The sequence below is a fragment of the Drosophila albomicans genome, chromosome X (genome assembly GCF_009650485.2).
Source record: "Drosophila albomicans strain 15112-1751.03 chromosome X, ASM965048v2, whole genome shotgun sequence".
NCBI classification, from domain to species: domain Eukaryota; kingdom Metazoa; phylum Arthropoda; class Insecta; order Diptera; family Drosophilidae; genus Drosophila; species Drosophila albomicans.
Window position 1 is genome coordinate 26,333,796 of NC_047627.2, and position 25,094 is coordinate 26,358,889.

The 25,094-nt window shown below is 36.7% G+C and overlaps 1 protein-coding gene and 1 long non-coding RNA gene across 5 annotated transcripts in view; one reads left to right on the top strand and one right to left on the bottom strand.

Moving 5' to 3' along the window:
• Positions 1 to 25,094, top strand: part of LOC117577882 (uncharacterized) — a 52,574-nt gene that overhangs the window by 23,389 nt on the left and 4,091 nt on the right. For 3 of the 4 annotated variants that reach the window (XR_007955658.1, XR_007955657.1, XR_007955661.1), the window contains exon 1: positions 449 to 590. This is a non-coding gene — a long non-coding RNA (uncharacterized LOC117577882). Of the gene's footprint in view, positions 1 to 448; positions 591 to 25,094 lie in introns of those variants that run through there. The other variant, XR_004573319.2, reaches the window with a different exon arrangement.
• Positions 638 to 3,864, bottom strand: LOC117577880 (vanin-like protein 2). The gene is made up of 4 exons (XM_034262859.2): positions 3,713 to 3,864; positions 3,021 to 3,654; positions 1,259 to 1,976; positions 638 to 1,166 (listed from the first exon to the last, which is right to left on the bottom strand). The coding sequence occupies exons 1-4, from the start codon at positions 3,806 to 3,808 to the stop codon at positions 935 to 937; spliced, it is 1,680 nt and encodes a 559-aa protein (XP_034118750.1). The 5' UTR covers positions 3,809 to 3,864; the 3' UTR covers positions 638 to 934.

The window sequence follows — 25,094 nt, forward strand, 5'->3', positions numbered from 1 at the left end:
TGGCTAGACTAATCTTATTGCTATTGATAATTGTCAGTTAAAGCTTGAACATTTTTTACAAATAAGTGTATTTTGTACTTTGTTTTTATATAGTCTTTTGATTTTATTCTTAGTCTAATAGAGTTTCAATTTGATGTACAGGCGATTAACGAAAACCAATCAATAAGCGAGCGATATAAAAACTGACATTGCAATATCAAGCAGAGAAAAATTCAAAGGGAATTTGCAGATAAGAATTAGAATTAATATCTGCAGATAAGAATTAGAATTAACATGTACATTAAAAGTTCAACGCTTGCTTCAATTATGTCCAACAAAAATACGTTCAAAAGAATAGAAACAAAACAAAATTTATTAAGAAATCATTCAACATATGAGTTTAATGTTTTAACAAAAATATTCCACATTTTTTTTTTATATTTATTATTTTTTTTTTTGACAAGACAGTTTAACCAACTATTCAAATACTTGTGTAATATAAAAAAATTCAATTTATATATTTATACCAAACACATTCAATGGCAATCACGAAATTTGTCTTTACAGAGAGATGAAAGTCTTTAAACCAGATTTTGAGGTAACAAAATTGGGTAAGTTCAATGCATCTTAATATATGTACATATCGTTAATTGAATAATGTCGGATATAGCAATATTGTGGGGACAACAGTTGGATAAGGAATCACAAGGATTCGTCTATCTGTTTATAATATGTCATGATATTTAATATGACTTTGATTTCAACTTTATATCATGTGTCATAAAAAGTATCTGCCTGAAATGTGACTGAGAGTATTTCGTTTCAATTTACACATTTCAATTCAAAAACTATATTGCTTCACATTGAGTTAGTTTTTTGAGTAGATTCATTTATGAGTTCAGCAAAAAAAAAGAAAAAGAAGCAAGTACAATATAGTTTGTTGTAGTTGTTGCCACTAGTGAAGCTTCAGAAGCATTGTCAACAGCAGTGGCAGCAGCAAAAAGCTGGAGAAACGCAACGAGGCAGCGCCATCATCTTTGGGCTGGAAGCCGCATTCCAGATCCTGCTGTTCGGTGCCTTTGTTAAAGGTGCACTCATCATCATAGTAGTTGCCGTAGATGGCAAAAGTGAGCAGATTCTGCACCTCCAGCGATGGGGCGAGCTCAAAGCGTGACTGCAGTTGATTTCTGAGTTTTGGGGAAAGTAAAGCCAAACATTAGCAATGAAATTCCCCATTGGAAACATTCCCAGAATGCAAAATGCAGAATGCAGCACTCACTGATTCGCCAGCTCCTCGAGGGAGAACTCAAACTGATGCGGCTCCAGGGGCAGCAGATTGTCGCGCACACTGCTCGGGGCCAGGAGGAACTCCCGGGACTTGGGATAGGTGGCCTCGATGAGGAGACGGGTGAATGCCACACGTGGCTGGAACGCATGCACCAAGTTGCCACAGTCCTCGATGCTGGGTCCGGTGCAGGCAAAGATGCCGCAATTGCGCAAATAGTTCGCATCCATTTCCTTCTCATTGCGCCAGCCATCGTAGGCGGCCAATCGATAGCTGTAATAACTAACATTCTCCGCCACATTGTCGAGCAAACGCCACTCGACCTCAAAGTGACAGCAGATCTGTCCGTGGCACACGTCCTGAGTTAGCGAAGTGTCAGTTGCCTGATTCGCCAGCGACTCCAGCGAAACTGTCTCGTAGAGCGTCACTAGATCCTGCTTCATCTGGAAACCTTCCGTGTTCCTTGGTTGCGGTTGCTCCTTCACTGCTCGACGTGAACGCTTCGAGGTGCGTCTGCTGCTCGCCGGATATTTGGGCACCTGAGCCACATAGATGCGACGTTGTCCCTCGTCCAGAGCCATCACACTGCTGATGGTGCCTTTACGACCATTATAGATGCCGCTGCCAGTGGAGCCATTCTCAGGGTGACTGGCGCCCGCAGCCAGCAGATTCGCATCGTTGGCGTACGCCCAAGCCAACTGCGTTTGGACAGCTGCGAGGAGGAGAGATAGAGAAGGGGAATGAAGGTCAGAGAAAGTCAGAGAAAGACTCTGCAGGAAGATAGAGCAGGAAGCAGAGAAAGAAACAGTTGGAGAGAAAGTCAAAGAAAGACTCTGCAGAACGAAAGGGAGAGTCAGAAGTACTAGAAAAGGAAACAGAGGAAGGAACAGAAGGGGGGAAATTTAGGGAAAGTCTCTACAGTAATAGAAAGAGTCAAAAGTATTTCAAAAGGAAACAGGGGAAGGAACAGTTGGAGAGAAATTCAGGGAAAGACTCTGCAGAACGAGAGGGAGAGTCAGAAGTACTAGAAAAGGAAACAGAGGAAGGAACAGAAGGGGGAAAATTTAGGGAAAGACTCTACAGTAATAGAAAGAGTCAAAAGTATTACAAAAGGAAACAGAGGAAGGAACAGTTGGAGAGAATGTCAGAAAAAGACTCTGCAGGAAGGGAGAGTTAGAAATATTACAAATGAGGGAGAGTCAGAAGTATTACAAAAAGAAACAGTTGGAGAGGAGGGAACCAGAGACTAAACCATTTTATTCACGGAGCAGCGCAGATTCTTCATGAAACCGCTTGAACCGCTTCGTATGACTTAACTCTCGAAAAGTTACTTCAACATCATTATAAATTGAGAAGCAAGTTCATTCAAACCGTTGATGTTGAACCGGTTCAGATCATTGTGACTTACCAAAATGACAAAGCTACTAGCTGAACCACAAATCGGAAGCTTCTCAAAATATTTTATCATACTAAATCGGTTCAGAGCTAAAGTAATCGCCAATTAATGAAGCATTATTTTGAATCCCTTCTGAACCGGTTCACGACGCAAGCTATCACCACTTAATGAAACATTATTGTAAACTCCGTTCTGCACCAGTTCAGCTACAGCCTGCTGTCCCACTAAACATAACTGCAATCTATTTTGTGCAGCAACTTGAACCGGTTCAGTCAATAAACCCTTCGTTCAGCCCGCCCATTCCCAACTAGTTCACTTGCAAGTTAAGCTTAAGCCGTTATCAAAAGAGAGAAGCTTTACCTGTGAGGAACGGCAGCTGGGAGAACCACATGGTGGGAAAGATAAAGTCGCGCACGCCCTGCTCCAGAATGATCTCCCCCCCGGGCGTAAAGAACATGATGTCAAAGCAGATCATGTGGCCAAACGTGACCCCGAAGTCCGTCTCAAAGGTGATACTCTCGGGCACAAAGGTCGTGTTCCTCGGCTCGCCATACAGATGCACCTTGCGATAGCGCGAGATGACGGTTCCATTGCGATCGAAGACCACATTCGTGTTGTAGATATTGAAACCGTTGCTCGCACACGGACGCGTATCCTCCGGGACATCGGTGCAGAGTTCGTGCTCGGGGACATTGATCGCCACATATTTGCTGACATTGCGAGCAGCACAAGAGATGGCAACCAGATAGTCAGCGTAGTACTGAGCCTCGGGATCATCGAGACACGGCGTCACCTGTTGCTGAGGACTGGGCACAAAATCGTAGCTATTGAAATTGCCGAGCGTTGCCTCGGGAAATACAATGATATCCGTGGCGCTGGCATTCGGCGATGCGATGATCTCCAAGTAGCCGGCCAAATTATCAGCTACGCTCGCAGCATTGCGAAACTCCACAACGCCGGCGGTATAGAAGTCCGTGGTGCTATCGATGGCCGCCTGAAATAGCAATCTTCGGCGATTAGCAACGTGTGGGAAACACCCATCGACAACCAACCTGCTGAGTCAACGCGATGGTCGACAACAACAACAAGAAGACAAGCTCATAACGAGGCTTAAGGATTAAGGTTAAACTTGCTTTGGCTAAGCTCATCTTTCTCTCTCTCTCTCTTAACCTCAGCCTGCTGGCTTACATTTAACTGCGGCACATTAGCCAGTTCGATGACTCTTTATACTTGCGGCAAAAGCCGAAAAAAAAATAAATCGCCAACTGATTGTAATCTTATCATCATCGTGCGCCTATTCATTCCGTGGCGCGACTAGTTTCTCCAGCTTGACCGCTGCCCAGACGTACAGTGACGCAAAGCTGTAAATAATTACACACCTGAAGGTTAAGTTCAGTGAAAGTCCTAGGCAAAAAGGGATATAGTTGACCTAGGAAATAACAGATCCTTTTAGGAACGACCAAATATATTTTAAAAATTCATTAATAAAGTTGCAAAATTAGAATTTATGCACTGCGCACAGTGTGCAAAAAATATGCGAAGCAATAAAGTTAAGCCGATAAATATTCTACACTCATTCACAGTACTATAGAGCAGCTGTCTTGAAATAATATTTAGTTATCCAATATTGCTTAAAAAGTCCTTACCATACATTTGTGAGATCAATTTTAATCCCGCATTGAATTGTTATGAAATTTGCTTACCAACCACAAACTAGCCTAAGAACATCACTTCCAAAGTTTCAATTCAAATAGTTTTCTAAACTCCAAAGTTATGCAATTCTTAGTAACAAAAATATCGAATCGATCGTCAGTACGAATCCAAGAACCAACGGCTAACAACCTTATCTCACAATTCTGAAAATTCCCATTAGTCTAGCCGTGCTAACAACCGAGTTGGTCAGCTGAGGGTTCTAATCTTAGTTGGGGCCAGTGCACGTGCGCCCAAAAGAGAATTTCACCTTAGGACAATCGATGTGGAACCACGGCTAAATAGCATACATCGCAGTGTTTAACTTGATTAGCCACTTAGCGGGGTAATTACTAATCAAATTTTTAATTGGCAACACTTTGAGTAGGGACTTTGAGTTATATCCGTTTTTCTGGGTACAGCATTTTGTTTTTCTGATTCAGACATATCATGTCAGGGCTGAATGGCGTTTAATTTTGTTCATTTTGTTTATTGTTTATTCAGACTTTTTGGGGACATGCACATTGGACGGCTGTACAAAAACTATTTGAAGAAATATAACCAACTGATTTTGTGATTGTGATATATTGGCATGTGAGCGCTATCAGGCTACTGACAAGTATCCGATATACATACTGCTGCTTTGGAACATTTACGACCATTGCTCCATTTATTAATAGACAACTTTGGTCGCAAAAATATTTTGCCCATTCTTATCTCCTTCACTCAACCTCACTCAGCTTTCCATTTGAAAACGATGACTATTCACATTATTCGTTATTTTTTTTGCGATTAATGCGTATAATGGGTGTCATTATCAGTGCGGATAGAAAGGGGGAAAGTTATCTCGATCGTACTTTAATCGTTTTATCTCTTTTTGCTTTGTTATCATCATAACTTGTATATAACATATCTGATCACTTGACACTCAATTACAATGTTCTTATCGTTTATCTGTGCTCAGCAAATATTCTCCACTTTTATATCGGTTATATAGTTTATCGTTTCGCTAATCGCCTTTTAATCTCTTGATTACTTGTGAAGACCCCTAAACAAAGGTATAATGAGGGAGCGGTAAATAAACATTTATGCAACAGGCAGCTAGCATGTGAAATCTCTTATCATTTGTGTAAAACATAGTTCAGTTCAGTTTATGGAATTATCGTAGATTAAATCAATCTTATCTTTTTCACACATATCCGTAATGCTCCAAATCGGGCAGATTCGCAATTTATACCCGGTACCCATTGGGTGGAAGGGTAATATAAGGTTGTGACTCTTCTTGATCAGCGTCAACAGCCGAGACGATATAGCCATGTCCATCTATCCGTCTATTTATCCGTCTGTCTGTCCGTCCGTCCGTATGAACACATAGATCTCCGAGACTATAAGATATATCGATATAATTTTTTTCGTCATCACTTTTTATGTTTTAACGCTGATCAAATTAGTTTCAAATTTTTGCCATGCCCACTTTCGCCCCCGTAAATCGATAAAAACCTAATAAGGAGAGTAACTTTGAAGCTAGAGTCTCGAGTTTTGGTATAGACAAAAATAATATAAAAGTAGTTTTTTAATATTACTGAAAATTTGGTTGTGAAAAATTGTAAAAGTTTCTTGGATATATTGGAAAAAATGCCTATGTCTTAGTTGGTTTGGCTGGCAATCTGGTATATTTTGAATGTAGTTCTATATCAATATGCCAAATATAGCCGTTGGTGTATTATTTGTATTTTTGCAGTATATTTATTTGGTATATTTTAAGAAGAATACTAAATCAATATAACAGTCATAGCCTTTGGTATATTTCTAGTATTTTATATTAATTTGATATATATTAAAATTAATACCACACTGTTTTGCTTTCATTCGAAATGTTTAGCGGGTATCTCATAGTCGAGTACACTCGACTGTAGCTTTCTTACTTGTTGTTTTTTTATAGTCATAGCAACAATCGCTCAATAATTTACTATTAATAGTAAATGGATTATTAATCTATTAGTCCGGTACGCTTGAAGTAGTATTTGTTATCCAGAGCTTTAGTTAGTTATCAGCAAGTTCTTTACGCTGACTCCCTTACTCGAACCGTTATCGTCTTGCTTTATCTATGATTATCCAAGCTTAACAAGCTATCTTCCATTCTGCCTGTACTCACAATTTTACTGCCCATCTAATCTGTAGCAATCAGTTTTCGTGCAATTTCACCAACTATCTTTTTCTTTCTCTTTTTCCTTTTTTTTCTTTGCCTGTTGCTTTCGACTTTGTGTAGAAAATTTTTATACTTGCATAAAATTTAAAAATAATGCTTGAGAATTTCTTGGCCATATATTTTAAATACGAAAATTTACCCGTGGGAGACGAGGCGTATACTCAACCCCACCCACACACACACACAAACACACACGGTCACACACTCGCACACACACACACACACTTTGGCGGAGACTTTGGCTGCTCATTTTATGCGAAGGCTGCCATAAAGAAGAAACGAACGGTAAAACACGTTAAAAGGTAAGACGTGAAACAACAACAGCAACAAATGAGTCAGCTCAACAGCAGAGCTGCTCGACTTGCAAACACCCTGCAAGAAAGTCCCTTGATTGCTATGCTACATAGGGATAGGGAAATTTACAGCTTAGCTACACTCCATTTGGGATATTTCAAGTGGGATATATTTTGTAGAACGAGCTAGGACATTTTAGCAGTGATCAATTTTATACCTGAACCACGATATTTCAGGTTCGATCAGGTTTATTTGTGAAGCAAGTAAATTTCGCCTACCTAGAGACAATTAATGCAAAGTGTTTGATCGCAACTAGGCAGACTACTGAAAAATGGGGAATATATTCAATTGTATTTGGGAAAAAGATTCAAAAACGCAATTATTACTCAGTAGTGTTAAGTCTGGTATACCCGGCATGCTAGGCCGCTCTAATGGGCATATATATGGGGTATAAAAAAAAGGCAAAAGAAGGCAGCTTCATTTAGCTTTGGCCTGCCTAAGTCCCTGCTCCACATATGCATAACCAAACGTTAGCCGTGAATATGTGTGTGTGTGGTTGACTGCCGGGTCAGCTATATATATGTGTGTGTGAGTGTGTGAATGTGTGTGTGTGCTCCTTGCTACTTATGTTTAAGCTTTGTATTTAAGCTTTTTGCACGATTTCCTCTAACAAATGGATTTTCACTTGTTGCCCCCATATGTGTGTGTGCATGTGTGCATGTGTGTATGTGTATTATGTAATCTGTATGTCCTTGTTGTCATGCTCGTTTTTCTAGATGCCCTTCATGGGCCCAACACTCCCCTCTCTCTCTCTCTCTCTTTGTCAGTTCCTCCAAACGTAACGTTTTGCTGCTAACAAATAATTTAATTTCTTTGGGGCATCTTTTCACCGTGTGTGTGTGTGTATGGCACACACATGTGTATGTATGTATGTAGTTGTGTCTAAGAACTTGGCCAACAACTTTAAGCAGCGAGTGGCCCATCGATGGCCACAGTCTGCCAACCACGTGCTCGAACAACAACAACAACAATACAACAACAAAATGGAAAGCACAAAAAGTGAAAACGAATTTCACATTTCTATTTTCTATTTTCAGTTAATAATCTATTTATATAAATAAATAATGCTCAGAGGAGCTTACAGAGCCTCTCTCTCTCTCTCTCTCTCTCTCTCTCTCTCTCTCTCTCTCTCTCTCTATCTCTGAAAATGCGAATGTAATTTCTACAATTTTATCTCGCACAACATCAAAATGCAGTAAATTTTGATTTCAACCTCTGTGTTTTTAGCTCAATATGTATTGAGCGCATAATTGAGTTATGCGCTTGAATACCCCAAAAGCATTCAACATTCAACATTATTGATGTACACAGAACATGAAACATGGAACATATGTATGTATAATAGTATTATTCTGTATTATTCAAGCCAGCGGCAGTTCTTTTCTCATCATCAAATGCATAGATGAGCGAAAATGTGCTTCAAGTCAACGATTATGTGAATTGAATAGAAGAGAAGAGAAATAAAGTGTATGATTAAAGAAGGAAGCGAAGGATGAAGCTAGAATTAAGAATGAGTAGAGAGAGAGCGTAGTTGAGGTAGTCGAAATGCTGACGAAGGTCATAAAAGACTAAAAGCCTCAAAAATTACTAATATGAAGGATAATCTTACTGAGGTAAGACTTGAAAGTTCGAAAACACAGAATTCCAATTGATGAGACTAGAGACTAGACTGGAGAGGTCAGCTTAAGGGAATTTAACAAATGAAAAACACTTTAATTGGAGCGGTATTAAAAAATATAAATACTGAATAAAATATATATATAATATAATAATAATATAAATATAACTCGAAAAGCAGCCGTTAAGTGAAACAACAACAATGTATGCAACAGGCAGAAGAATAAATCATCTTTGACCCTTTAAAGTATTCAGTCCGGGCAGACGAAGCATTTATACATAGATCTCAAAGATGGTACGATATATAGCTATCATTTATTCTTGATAACACTTGTTACATCAATGTACCAATTATACTTTTTGGTATATTTCAGTATTTTTCTTTTGCTTGTGTTGAACACACATCATCAATATATCAGATTGTCGTACATTATCGTATATTTCAGTATTTTTTGGTATATTTGTCAGAAAAATACCGCACTCTTATAGTAGGCACACAGATTTATCTAAAAGTATATTTTTGTATTTTTTGGTATATACGTTTTAGTAGATTATTAGAAAAATACCACAGTATTATATCAGATATATATTATGTTACATTTTAGTATTTTTTATATATATTGTTAGAAAAATACCGCACTCTTTTGTTTGTTTTGTACACACACATTCATCATCAATGTACCAAATATAGATCACGGTATATTTTAGTATTTTGTTGTATATTGTAGGGAATATCACACTCTTCTTAGTTAAAATTGCAAATACAGTTTGCTTAACAGCCTTAATTTGTTAAGTGTGTACAAAAAATACATAGTTTAGAAGAAGAAAATTCAAGTGAAGCACTTGATGTGATATTCTATTATGCTGTACACATTTATTATTATGATATATAGTATATATGAAGCCGACAGAGTTGTCACAAAAGAAGGGGAAGGGAAGGGGACTTTTTCTTACGCCCCGAAAATGAAATTGTGCGGCACTTAAGATAAGTTGAATTTGATACAGGCAATAAAATATGGTGACTGCAGGGCCATGGCCAACAACAAGCTAGAACAGCTCTCTTTCCCTCACATTCCCTCATTTCCACCGCCCCCTCTCTCCTTTCACGTTTAGAAGGCAGTTTAAGTGACAGCATTTTGCATGTTACAAACTGAAGGTGACATAATACACAACCCATCAACATCAACAACAACAACATCATTATCATCATCATTGTTGTGCCTAGCAAACGTTATCATCATCATCGTCATCGTCATCATCATCATCATGATGAAAGTATCGAATTGCAGCAAATGGCGGGCATGTCAACTCTGGCCGCAAGCGCTGCCAGATTTCTGTTGTCTGCTTGATTAATTGCAAGATGAACGACGAACCCCAAAATGGGGATCAGTTTTGGGGTTCGCACCCGAGCCATTTGTAAAGGCAAGGGAGTGGCGGAGAGGGGAGTGGGGAGTGGGAAGACGACACTTGAAACGCATGCAGCAGGCTAAACTACAAAAATATTATTAATGATGGCAACTCTGGCGGCCGTTTGCTCAGTCTGCATTTGACATCGCTCATACGACGCGTTGTCTGCACAGCGACCAAGAGATTTATGCGTGTGTCTGCGCATGAAGGGGGAAAGAGAGAAGGGACAAAAGAGTGAGGGGAGTGGTTAACTACTCGGTATCTTATGCTGCATATTGACTGATTAATTAGCAGCTCTTAATGCCAGCAGCAAAACGAATTGCCGAATTATGAAGCTGCTGCTCTTATCTACGTATCTCTTTGTCCGTTTTCTACCTCCCATCGTATGTGTGTGTGTGTGTATATGTCGGTGTATTTCTTTAATCCTTGCGCTTAAGCTACGCCTTGCCAGAGACTTTAAGCCACTTGACATGCGTTTACATATGCGTGTTAAGACGCTTCTTCAATTCCCCGAAAATGCGACAGTCACAGTGGGTCAACTTCTCCCTCTCCCTCTCCCTCTATCTCTCTCTCTTGCTCTCTATTTATTTATTATCGCCTGTTTTATTATTATTATACTACTCGCATTGTCAACGTTTATCGACTGTCGACTTAAATGTCTACTTTATGCGTTTGTCTCTACACAATTCATTGAGCTGCTTTAACACATTCAGCCTGACAGCTATCATGACTTTATTTAACTGTTCGCTTTGTTGCTTTGACTCCTCCTCCTCGTTTATTTCTCGAACTCTTTTTGTGTGTGTCTCTTTAACGTTATCTCGTTTCGAATTTTATAAGTTTATATTCTAACTTTTTGCCTCCAGTAAATGGATGCAACAGGCTTTGGTTGACAATGTGGTATATTTTGTACTGTGTGGTATATTTTAAATTTGGTTGCATATCAATTTACAAATTATATACCCTTTGAGCAAAATAGTGCTTTATTAATATTATATAATAGTAGTATTTTTTGGTATATTAATTTGGTATGTTTTAAGAATATACTATAATAGTAATTCTTTTGGTATATTAATTTGGTATATTTTAATCATGCATCACAATAGTAGTATTTTATGTCTATCAATTTGGTATAATTTAAGAATATACTACACCATTTATTTAATATAATTTAAGAATATACTACAAGTGTAGTATTTTCTATATATATATACTATAGCATAGTAGTATTTTGGTATATCAAGTTGATATATTTTAACTACTACTATTAGTAGTATTTTGGTATATTAATTCGGTATATTTTAGGATTAATGCCGTACTGTTTTGCTATCATTCTTCTTTTATACAATTTAATTATTGTTTTCATAGGACAACCAAGTAATAAAAAAACAAACCAGAGTGAACAATTATAAACAATAGCAACCAATTATATTTGAATATATTTTTGTATATATATATATATATTTACTTATAAATATTTTAATTTTTCTTTTTAAGACATTTGTGCTTCTGCTCTAAGTTCATCAATCGCAACGTTTCTGGGTAAGTTTTTCCTCTCTTACTTTCCTCCATTTTTGGTACACATTTCCACTGTTGGTATATTTTATTTCAATCATAACTCATGGTATTTTGGTATATATTTCCAAATTTACTATTTAGTATTTTCATTCAATTATCGCTTGTGGTATTTAGGTATAAATTTCGCATATTTTCTTCCAATCATCACTCATGGTATTTTATATCATATGTGCTCTCAATATTCTCTATGAAATCGTGCATCCATTTTGGTTTCTCGCTTTGTCCCCTCGCAGATTTATTTGCTGGCTCTCATTTTAGTCGAGCTCTCAGCTCTCATCGAGTTATTTAATTAAACTTTGCGTAAATCTATTGCATTTTTGCCGAGAGCACACGCCGTTATTTAATGTTGATTATCAATTTGGTCAGGCATTTTTGATAGCCAAAGACCCACACACACACACACACACACACACACACACACACACACACACACACACACGCACACATACATTTAACAATTGTCTGTCTATCACACACACACACATACACACACATACGTAACATGTGTGTGAAGCGAGTTCATAGCTCTGTTTGTGTCAGGACCTTGATTTATAGGCTTGCCCCTTGAAGCGCCAACTCCTGACCTGACCTCAGCTGACTTGGCCTGAACTGAACTGAACTGAACTGGAGCAGGACCTCAGCCTGGGACCTGCAACTAAATTGGTAGCAGGACCTAGGATGGCTCTTCACAACGGAGGAGCCGGTTAATAAGTTTCAACTTAAGTCGAGCAACGAACAAGCTACAAGCTCTGCTCTGCTCTACTCGTAAAGCCAACGAATCGCGTTTGCCTTTTGCTCTGCTCTTTGAGATTTATTGACATATAAATTTAATACATAACCTCTGACCCCCGCCCCTGCCCCCATTTCGCTTCCCTTCGTAATCCTCGCAGCTGTTTGGCCGGATGAACAAAGTTTAGGAGCAGTTGATTGAATGCGCTTTACTGCTTGGATTTCCGTTAGTAAATTGAAAAAAAAAAACACAGAAAAAATAAATAAATAAAACGAGAACAGCGAAAGTCGAAAAGAGACAGAGAACAAACGAAAGAGAGCGCACTAGGAAAACAAATTTCGTATTTAGTTTAGGTAACTCTTTTAATTTCCAATTTCCCCCAAACATGCATAGCCGGGCATTATTGAACAGGACATCAGGACATCAGAACATCAGGACGTCAGGATGCCAGATAGCGACAACGTCCTGCATATTCGGACAATTTGGCGAGCAATCACAGGAAAAAAGGCATAGAAAACATTTGTCGAGAAAAAAAAAACACAAACGCTGCAGAGCGAAACTGATGAATTAGCTGTTATCCTGTAAACTTGTGGGTAAAAAAAAGATTTCAACATATAGAAAGTAGAAAGGTTTTTGTCTTTGGTAAAGAAAAGATTTCAATGTATTGAATGTAGATTAGTTTTTATCTTGTAAACTGTGCTTGAACTTTTAGAAAGATATACAAAATTGAACAGACATTTTTAGAAGTCTTACAACTGAGAGAAAGTAGTAGAAGTTAATAAGTATGGGAGGACAATTTATTTGTTATTAAGATCCAATTATTTTCTCATTCAAATTACGTTTTCGAAATAATAAGTTTTTGATTGTATTTCAATGAATTAAGTTTGTATTTTTCGACACATAAAAAAAACACTGTCACACTTTATTTGCCTAGAACCAACATTAAAAAAGTGTGACCACATATTTTAATTTGGGATTTTTCGAAAGATACTTCAATTTCATTAGAGATGTGACATCATATGATACATATTTATGTATTTGATAATCTTGCAAATTGATGAACATAAATTTCAACAAACTATTTCAAGAATTTGAGCATACCCTTTGAGATATTTATGTGAGTAGTGGGTGGAAAACGATTGCAATTTCCTGTGGCACAGGTTTCAACTAAGCTTTCTACATTTCGTTTTTTTTTAGCATTTACCAAATTTTATCCAATTTTTTCTGTTTTTTTTTTTGATTAGCATCAAATTATGGGTCATTCATTCATTGATTCCTGTGATTTTGAGGCATCGTGTTAGACATTGGTAAAACGAGTAGCGAAAGTCAATGCTGTAACAATTGTCATCAGCATCCAGCCAGCATTCAACATCCTTGTCGTCTCTGCAGTTTCTCAATGTCAGGCATAATGAAAAAGTTTTGCACTTGCAATTTCTCTTTTGCGGAATATTACGTTTCGTTATTGGACTTCACCTTGAAGCATTGAGCTGTCGCTGAATAGACAGAATCACACTGACAATCCCGACAGCGAGAATCGAATCTTACGACATTAGTTCAACTAAATTTTGCAGTTGAAGTCAGCTCACATCTTGCATTTCCCTTTTGCTCTCTCATCACTCTCCTCATCCTCCTCCTTTTACCCTCTCTTGCTCGCACCTCAACTTGGAAATCGAAGGAATGGTGGTATGCTATATAGAGTCTTTGATGGTGTGACTGTGTGGCATGCTATGAAATACTTTTTGCCATAGAGCGCGTGACAATGTCAACCTCATCTATGAGATGCCTGCTTTGCAGGTTCACAAGAAACACCAGGAGCGCATTTCGCAGGAAATATTTTCTAGAGGGGAAATGAAAAAAGCTGATTGCTATGCCGAAAGAATGCAACTTTTGCGATAAATGTGTTCTAGAGAGTGGAGAATTGTGAACACATTGACAAAAGCTGAGTGCTATACAGAAAGAATGCAAGTTGACTGCTATGATCAGATGAATGTTACTACAAAACTGACAAAAGCTGAGTGCTATGTCGAAAAAAAACAAGTTGACTGCTATCTGATCATAGAATGTTACTACAAAGTTGACAAAAGCTGAGTGCTATGTCAAAAGAAAGCAAGTTACTGAAGTTTGTTAACACCGACAAAAGCTAATTGCTCTTATGACGGAAATGTTACTAAAATTCGTTCTAGACATTGCTTTTTGTCAAGAAAGAGAAAATAATGTAAATTAAATAGCCTTATTTTGGGATAAAAGATTTTATTACAAAAAGGAATAATTACAAGTTGTAAAGAGATAAAAAAAATATGTGTTTTACACAGATCAACTTAACGAAAAGTAATCAAATTTTTGAAAGACAAATTCAACTTTCGATCTCACAGTGTATGCTATTGTATTTTGTTTTTGCTTGAGCTGATTGTTCGTAATTACTTATATAACGTTCTATGACTTGACCTTTTTACTGCTTCTGCTGTACTTTATTTCTACTTTCTTGCTCTACTGCTCGATACTTTCTTCAGTTCAAGATTTAGTTATATATTGAGTTGCTTTCCATCTGTTGCACAACTAATTTATGACTTACTGCTCGTCAACTCTTTTGCGCTTTAGCTTAAGGTAGTCCGCTCCTGTTTTGTGATGCCACAGACACAGCCACAGCCACAGCCACAGCCATAAGTCAAGCAGTCGCGCCACACAGCCAGGCAGACAAACACAGAAAGAGACAGAGACATAGAGACGGACAAGGACGAACGGCAAACGGGAGGCAACAACAGCAAAGACTTCGACTTCGACAACGACAACGACTTGAAATCCAATTCAATTTCTTAGCTCATGAAACGCCGCCAATGTCGCGACATTGCCAGCTGCTTTGCTCTGTCGCTCACTCTCAACCCTTGCTTTACACCCCGAATCCCCCTCTTAGCACCCGATCTACTCACTGCTTTACGTAGTTGCCCCCGAAAACCGAAACGGTTCAATGCAGTTCAGTTCAGTAAATATTATGCTAAATTGAGATAATTTGTTGTCTGATACTCACTACAGCGCAGCCACTGAATGTCGCCTATTCTCCTCTCTCTCTCCCTCTATCTAACCACACACACAGACACACACACACACACACATAGACTTTGTGTGTCCTTTCAGCGCGACAACGGGAAATGGGACCGCGGGACAGACAGATTTGCATGTAAATTTGCTCGCTTTTTATAGTCGCAAATTTTTGCTCGATTTTGCACATTTTCTAGATTTCTATCGTAATTGGCGGCTTGTTGTGGCCCATTCACAATGCTATTCCCCCCTTTTCCCTTTCCCCCTCCACCCGAGCCATTGGCATTGCCATTATTCCAGCAACCGGAACTACAAGTATCCGCATCCGCATCCCTTATACCTCTATAGCTATAGCTATAGCTATAGCTATAATATGCACTACCTATCCCAACTTTATGCCGATGACGATTGTGGCTTTCAGCTTTCAGCTTTGTAGCAAGTGATGAGTCGCTTGGGAGAGAGCGGGAAATGGAACTGTTGCGTGCTTTGTGAACTACTTTCTATTTGCACATTTTTGCATATTTTATGCAACTGACTGTTATCGATAGTATGTATTAGTGATGCGCTTTTGGGCTCAGTTATCGAGTCAAAAGAAAGAAACTGTTTAAAGTGTATCAACTTTATGCAAAATGCGCGCAGCAAAAGCATTTGATTCATACCAAAATTAGAAATATCAAAACGTTGACATTTGTTATCGATAACAAATTCGATGGAAATGAAGCGGTTTAGTAATATGTTGTTAACTTAAAGAATATACACAGTTGAAGCATAAGTATTTATTAATCATTTATCGATCAATGAGTTATCGATTTTCATCGATAACAATTTCGATTAACATCGGTTTTGTAATATGTTGTTAGCTTAAACAATATTCACAGTTAAAGTGTGATTATAGATTTATCATTTATCGATCAATGAATACTCGATTGTTATCGATAACCAATTAGATTGATAGGAATTATTTATAAAATAATCGACTGTTATCGATTGATGGAAAATTCGTTTATTTACTGTATTGTATACAAATACGAAGTTCTCTTTAAGAATATTTATTATTTATTGATCAATTATTTGATGTAGCAGATCAATTTTGTTATGTATGTTTTTTTATTGATCAATTAAACGATAGTTCAAACAAATTAGCTTATTACCGACAACAACAATTGTATTTTTTTCAATCACAAATATCGCAACGAAAGCGTCACAAATGTGACAAACCAAACGTTTAGTTCGGCCAAGTTGAGTTATCGATAATAATATGCACATTAAGCACTCGAAGCTCTGTGTGAGCAGAGCCAAAGAGCAAAGGCAGTAAAGTGAATCTCGTTAAGCTTGTTGTTGTTCAACTGAGTCAGCTGGCAATCAAATGGCTTTCCATTAGCATACCAATGTCGATGTATAGTTGCTGGCTGCTGGTAGTGGAGATGCGGCGAAGAAGAAGAAGAATGGGCGAGAGTCAAGTTTGGATAACTCAATAACACTTTGTCAACACTTTACATGTTTCGTTGCATACTTTATGGTGCGACAACGACAACAACAAGAACAACAGCAACAACAATGACAACAACAACGACAAGTCAATTGCAAACGTTGCATATTTCGTAGCATACTTTTGTGGGCCATACTCACACACACTACAAATGGACACAACATGAGTTTGAGGCGTTAAACTCCAGTTGCACAGACAACGCTGAAAGCAGAGGAAGAGGAAGCAAAGGGCAGATAGAGAGGAGAGGGAAGGGACTGGGTCGGACAACGTCTCGCAAGTCAGTGACCGAAAAGTGTGCCAAACCGTACGTAAAAACCCCACAATCATAATAAATTGTATGCCCAGCGTCAGTCGTGTGTATAAAATAGTCATTAAAAAGAGAGCAACAACAGCAGCCGAAGCGAAGAGAGGAAGAGGGAGAGGAAGAGGAAGGTTCGGCAATTCTTTTTTCTTTATTTTTTTTGGGTGTACAGGACACTGACCAGGACTTGTCTTAGCCACAATGCAATTAATTGTTTTGTTTATCGGGTTTATCTGTCTGTTTACGCTTGATTTGGCCAACAAACATCAATGGCAGCTCTCTAGTTAGTGTCATCACTTACTACACAATATACTATATAATATATATAGTATATAAAGTAGACCCCTCGACGCAATAAAATTCTCCTTCCATTCTCCATCGTCTTTGCTGATGCTTATTCGATTAAATTACTCATCACCGCGCTGCTTCATTGAATATTCACTTTTGATTTGGGTTTGCATCGAACATCACTTTATTTCCATGCTCGCTACCAGCTAGGATAGAAGGGTATTATAGCTTAATACATACAGTATATCTATGCACATCCAGAAGAAAGCATTTGCGGCAGCTTCAGTCTGCATTCTTTGTTCTTAGTTGCTTCGGTTGACAATCTGGTATATTTTGTACTCTATGGTATATTTCTATATACTAAATATAGGTATTGATTTCTAGTATATTTTATATTCTATAGTATATTTCGGTATACTAAATATAGCCATCGGTACCTGATATATTTTGTTCTAAATATAGTCATTGGTATCTGGTAAATTTTGTACTCTATGCAATATTTTTATATACTAAATATAGTTATTGGTATCTGTTAGGTTTTGTGCTCTGTACTGTACTACAATATACTAAATATAGCCAATTGGTATCTGGTATATTTTTAGTATATTTCAGTATATTAAATATAGCTATTGGTATACAATATATTTCGCATTTTATAGTATATTTTATAGTATATTTCTATATACTAAATATAGGTATTGATTTCTAGTATATTTTATATTGTTTCGGTATACTCAATATAGCCATCGGTATCTGGTATATTTTGTACTAAATATAGTGATTGGTATATGGTAAATTTTGTACTCTATGCAATATTTTTATATACTAAATATAGTTATTGGTATCTGTTAGGTTTTGTGCTCTGTACTGTACTACAATATACTAAATATAGCCAATTGGTATCTGGTATATTTTTAGTATATTTCAGTATATTAAATATAGCCATTGGTATATAATATATTTTGCACTTTACAGTATATTTCGATATACCAAATATGGCAAATGGTATATTTTAGTATTTTTCGGCATTTTAATTCGTTACATTTTAAGTAATATAAATATATTTATTAGGTATATTTGTCAATATACTCCAATAATATTATTGATCAGTACTTAAATTCGGTATATTTTAAGTGTAATACTGCAGTGTTATGATTTCATTAATAATATGTAGGTAGCGGATATCTCATAGTCGAGCATACTCAACTGTAGCTTTCTTACTAGTTCTCTAGCTGTTACTTTTTGTTCATGTCATATACTGGAATTGTATATTGTGCCCAAAGACACACGATTTACGTATCACTTTCATTCACTAAGCTGCTGCTTAGTGTTTTCAATAACTCATACATTTTTCGGTATTTAAATTCGGTATATTCTAAGTCTAATACCGAACTGTTATGCTATTCTTATAGTTTTGGTTGTGTTCACTGTACTTTTGAACACATCAATTTCAATTACAATCGTCGATTTTTTGTTAATTGTAATGTTGATTATTATGATTTTATTTATTTCTCTTTTGTAATCAAAATCGTTAACTCTTTTGTACATTAAATACTTCAGATTGTACAGGGTACATTTACGTCGAGCACGCTCTTTGATATTCATACCTCTATTTATGGCTTTTGCAATTATTTGGCATTTTCTTCGAGTGCTGCTGTTGGTGAAATTGTGACGAAAGAGATTTCACAGTGCGATTTGTTGCACCATTGACTAGTTGCTGTCGTTGTTATTGTTGTTGTTGGTGTTGCAGCTGTGGCATATTGAACACATTACGTCCGTCGCGTTGCACAAATCGCTTGCAACGCAAACGCATCTATTGCATGCAAATTTCGAGCTCGGCGACTGCTCTGGACAAATGTGGACAATAATGGGGGCCATTATATGCCCACTAACACACATACGAACAGACACACACACACACACACATACGAACACTCACACACACACATACGAACACTCACACACACTTGGAGGCAACGCGGAACGTAATGCGCTTTTCAAAACTAATATCAAAATAATCGGACTGAATATCTGCGTTGCATGAGTGTTTGCCTCGACATGTGTGTGTGAGTGTGTGTGTGCATGTGTGAGGGTGTGTGTACATGTGTGTATGTCGAGGCATGCCAGAGTCAATGCGATGCCATCAATGCCAACTGGCAGAGCAAGGACACAACTTGCCTTTTGTTGTTATTTCTCCTCTTCCTCCCTCGTTCCCCAGACTCTCGTTCTCTTTCTCTTTCTGTTCCTCACTCTCGTTGTTGTTGTTGCTGTTGATGTTGCTTTTGACAACAACTAGAACAACTACAACTACAACTACAACTACAATGGGGAATGCAACAGGAAATGAATGAAATACTTATAAAGCATTGACGATTGACTATATACCAAATATCAAATACGAAATTCGCGCTAGTAAATTTCACATACTCTTTGCTCTCTTTCGTTTGTCTCTTCTCAACTTTGCAGACTACTAAAAAAAAAATACAAAATAAATAGACAAAATAGATAGACAAAGTTTTGCTAACATTTTAACATTCAACAGTAAAAGACTTTAATATTCCCTTTTTTTGTTTTTAACAAGTAATTGTTCTTGATGTAAACACTTGTTAAAAACACTTTTAAACGGAGTTTAAATGATAATATTATTATAAAAAAAAAGTATCACAATTATTTCATATTATTTCCTTGGTTAAGTATTTTTTAAAAGATCGAAGAATTTTGAGAACAGTAAAGAACAGATTACAATTTGTATTTTTTTTTTTTGTTAATTTTCTTCTTTCCAATATTTAAATTACCAAAAATGCTTAATCAAAATCTTGTCAAATTATTTTACTCTCGAATTTCGAATTTTTTCGTTTGATCTAAAATACTTTAAATTTATTTAATGTTTAATGTTTATTTTGCTATCAAATTTCTAACTCTCTCATTTCATCTAAAATACTTGAAATTTATTTAATGCTTTGAGTTATCTATTAAAATTGATTTTTTCTTTTTTTTTGTTTTGCTGAAATTTTGTTTATACTCGGCTTAAACTCAACTGCACTTTCTTACTTGTTTTGGTATTTTTTCAATTTTTTGAGTGTCCAATATATTTTTAATTCATTTGATTGCAATAATGATTGTCAATATATGTATGTTGTCATAATATTTTCTTGACTAGAAGTAAGAAATTATGCTGAAAATAATATGAAGAGTTGTTGCAAATAGCATAGAATAGTTGGCATGGCCAACTAGACTTGCAACATGGCAACTGACTGCTTGTTGCCTGCCTGTCTGTCTGCCTGTCTGTCTGTCAGTTGCCCTCGCTGTTGCAGTGGCAAGTGGCAAGTTGTTGCTGCTGTTGCTGTTGCCCAGAAAGTATGCACCACAAAATTGTCAGCGTCAGCGGTAACACGTAGCACATACGTGTGGCAAATGCTGCGAAGAGTGAGGGAGGAAGGGGAAGGGAAGGGGGGAGAGGGGCTGCACCTGCCGTGCACGTGCGGTTATTGCGTTGGCAATAAAATGATTTTCAATTGAATTTTGCACAGTTCGCCGTTGGACGACAACAACAGAATTTATGATTAACTTTAATAACATTTTTCACAATTTTTGTCAATGCTGCTGTCGTTGTTGTTGTTGTTGCTGTTGTTGTTGGGGCTGGCACCTTGTGCGTGTGCATAAAAATAAAGATTTGACTTCATTTGGTTAGCATAAAAAACGCGTAAAAGACGCGCGCGCGGTCAGCTGTCTCTCTCTCTCTCTCTCTCTCTCTCTCTGTCTCACTCTCTCACTCTTACCTTGCTTGGCCCTAAAAAGTATGCAATATAAAGTTAAAATCTTAAAAGGCCCATATTGTATGCACAATACACACACACACACACACACACACACACACCTTAGCATACAAAAGTTAACAAACAAAAACGAACGAAACGCAACGAAACGAAGAACGGAAAGAAAAGAGAGCGAAAGAAATGCGGCAAAGGAAATGAAGAAAAACTTGATTTATTTTTATGTGCTCAACGAGCTGACTTGGGTGCTGCCCAACGCCCAAAGAGGGGGGAGGGGGGCGTGGCCGGGCAGGTGGCTTGGCAGGCGGCCATTCATACAAGTGGTACGTGCGTAATGACCAGGCACACACACACACACACACACACACACGCGCACGCACTTGAACTTTAAGAAGTTTTCACGTTGCGTATACGTAATCATATTCTGCTGTTGCCTTCGCTTTGCTCTAAATTATACATCTGCATGCCATTATACACACACACACACACGCGCAAGACATTTTTGGCGGCCTGTGCGTGGACAAGTGGCCGAGAAGCAACAGAGGAACAAACGGACGGACGGACGGACAGACGGACAGCCGGAAAAACGGACTAACGGACAGTCTGTAGACCCAATGAACTTGAAAGCAATTGCAAAAAGGAATTGGTATATCGAGGCCGAGCGCCGCCATCAAAAGCCAATAAACGTTGCAAAATTACCGAAATTACTAAACCCGCATTCGAATTGCTTTGCATCAATCGAAGCACAAATGTTCCTCCTTCTCACTTTCTCTCCCTCTCTCTCCCTCTCTGTCTCTCTCTCTGTCTCGCTGTGCAACTAAATTTTTGAGCATTTCATGCATCTTATTGGAAAATTGTTGGCCAAAGTCAAGCACAAACACATTCCATTAATAACACGTGAGAGAATTAAGAGCATTTTTAGAACATTTTCGCTCGCTCGTCCATAAAAGAAATGTAATAAATAATGCCAGGAGTAGAAGCTGAAGCTCAAGAACAATTCGAATTTGACTAGATTGAAATGAATTTGTTTTTATTTTTGTTGTTGTTTGACAAACTTACTTATCTACATAAATATACTAACGAAGTTATACTATTTTCGAGTCTAATAAAAAACCTGACTTCGTAGTCTAAAATAAAAGAAATATAATCAGAAGAATTACCAAATTTAGGCAGGTGAACATTTCACGATATATCAATTATTTGTGTTCAACAATCGAAAACGCTTTAAATATTAAAATATTTCAAATTAATATACTAAATAAATAAATACTATTAAAGTATATTTCCAAAATATAACAAATAATATACCAATTAAATAATACTATTAAAGTTATTCTTTAAATATACCAGATTGGTATACCAAAAATAATGCTATTAAAGTATATACTTCAAATATACTAAATAATATACCAAAATTAATATCAATGTGGTATATATAATACTAATTAAGTATATTCTTAAAATATACTAAATAATATACCAAAATTAATATCAATGTGGTATATATATTAAAATATACCGAAATTATGTACCTCAACAATACCACTGTTAAGTATATTCGTAGAATATACTAAATAATACCAGGAAACTACTTAAAATATACTAAAGTATTTCTGTACACATTTGTAAGTTGCCATACAAAAGTATTCCTTAAATAAATTCCACAATACCAATTAAATATTTCTATTAAAGTTACTCTTAAAATATACCAGATTGGTATACCAAAAATAATGCTATTAAAGTATATACTTCAAATATACTAAATAATATACCAAAATTAATATCAATGTGGTATATATAATACTAATAAAGTATATTCTTTAAATATACTAAATAATATACCAAAATTAATATCAATGTGGTATATATATTAAAATATACCGAAATTATGTACCTCAACAATACCACTGTTAAGTATATTCGTAGAATATACTAAATAATATGCCAGGAAACTACTTAAAATATACTAAAGGCTATAGATATAGTATTTCTGTACACGTTAGTTGCCATACAAAAGTATTCCTTAAATAAATTTCACAATTTTCACCCGATCGAGACAGATGGTTAGATCGTCTCGGTTGTTAATGCTCATCCAGAGTACGTATATAGTATTTATGGAGTCGGTGATGCCTGATGTACAAATACCTTATAATACACTTCTACCTTATGGGTAGCGGGTATAAAAAGGTGATTAAAGGTGTCAAATGTCGTATGCATTCTACTGTTATTTTCGTATTAGTTGATGCGACATACATTTCACCAGTCATATGTAAAGAACTTCAACTCGGAAGTTGACAAAACTATCCTCAACATTTATCCATCTCAATTCATAATAGAGCCAATTACTTATGGCAAACATTGCGAAACAAAATTCATTAACATTTTGATAGATGTTCCGATGGCGCTTAAACACAAACCATCCAAAATTAGTCAAGCTGCAAATGCTGAAAATTTCAGAAGGATTGCTCGACAAACAGCCGAGTTAGCTGAGGTACAACATGATACAGCAGTCCTTGAGGGAAGATAAGGTGAACAGACTGAGTGGAATGGAAATGTGAAACAATTAATAAATGGCAAATGCATTAACAAGCTGTTTGCCAAATATTATTTTCACAGATTTCTCACAGAGCTAAAAATAAAAGAGAGAAAAGCTGAAGAAAAGCTGCTGCTGCTGCTGGAAAAGAAGAAGAAGGAAAACAAGGACACGACGCGACGTGGCCAATGCCTGGGAGCATAATAAAAATATGAAAATCAAGTAAAATCATTTCCATTCAAATTCAAATGGCAGCCAAGCGTTCGAGAGTTCGAGAGCTTGTCGCCGTCGGCATCAAATGAAAAACTGAAGCAAAGTAACGAAAAACGAAAAAACAAAAAAAAAATGGAAACTGAAACGGAAAACTGCCAGTGAAAAACTGCAAAAAGAAAAAAAAAAAACGAGGCAAGCAAAAAAAAAAAATGTGAAAGACGTGAAAATCTGGAAAAACCTGAAAACTGATATTCAATTCAATCAGTTGTTGCCCCTCAAAGCCAGCGGGCAACAATGCCCAGCTGTGAATGCTTCTGCTTCTGCTTAGGTTTGCTTTGCTTGTGTGTGCCTCTACACGGAGAGAAATAAATCTAGATTGAAAAAATGTTGAAAGATTAAAAAAAAACAATCTTGAAATAAGATTTTTGAGTTGAGTCAAGATTTTTATACTTTGCATTTTAAGATTAAGACCATCTTATTTTAAGATAAAAATCTTGATTCAAGAATGTTTTATTCTAGATTGAAAAGTAGTTTACAAATTTTCATTTAAGGTTTTTTCAATTTAAAAATACAAAAAATAGTTTTCTTGTGTCTTAAAATGTTGAAATTCCCTATATTTAAGAATTATGACCTAATTTCTGATTTTGTTGCTGTTAGCTTAGTACGTAGAGATGGGCATAATTATGTATTATAAAAGTGTTGTACCTGGTAAATATTAAAAAGAAATTTAAATACACTCAGTTTATTTTTTTTTTATTTATAACAATCTAAGATTAGATTGGATTAAGATTGTTTTATTTTGAATAAAGATTTTGCCTTTTTGGTTTAAGATTTTTCCATTATTCAAACAAGATTATAATCTTAAATTTCAAGATTGGGCAATCTAAATTTTTTGTAGATTTTCGATCTTGATTTAAGAATAATTCTTCTTGGTTCAATTTTGACATAGTAACAATCTTCACTTACGATTGTATTCTTGATTTTAGCACGTTTTTAATTTCAGTGTTCTTGTGGTTGATTCTTATGAAAGCAGGAGGAGGAGGACGAAGGGAAGTTGGGGAAGGGGAACGGGAACGGGAAGGGGAGGCAATGGGGATGGTTTTGCTTGAATGGATTGTCAGACTTTTTGATTTTGTGGTCGCCGACGACGCGTCGTTCGTCGACGCGTATCTTTCTCTTGTTTCCCGTTCGCGTTCTTCTTCTTCTTCTTGTTCTTGAGT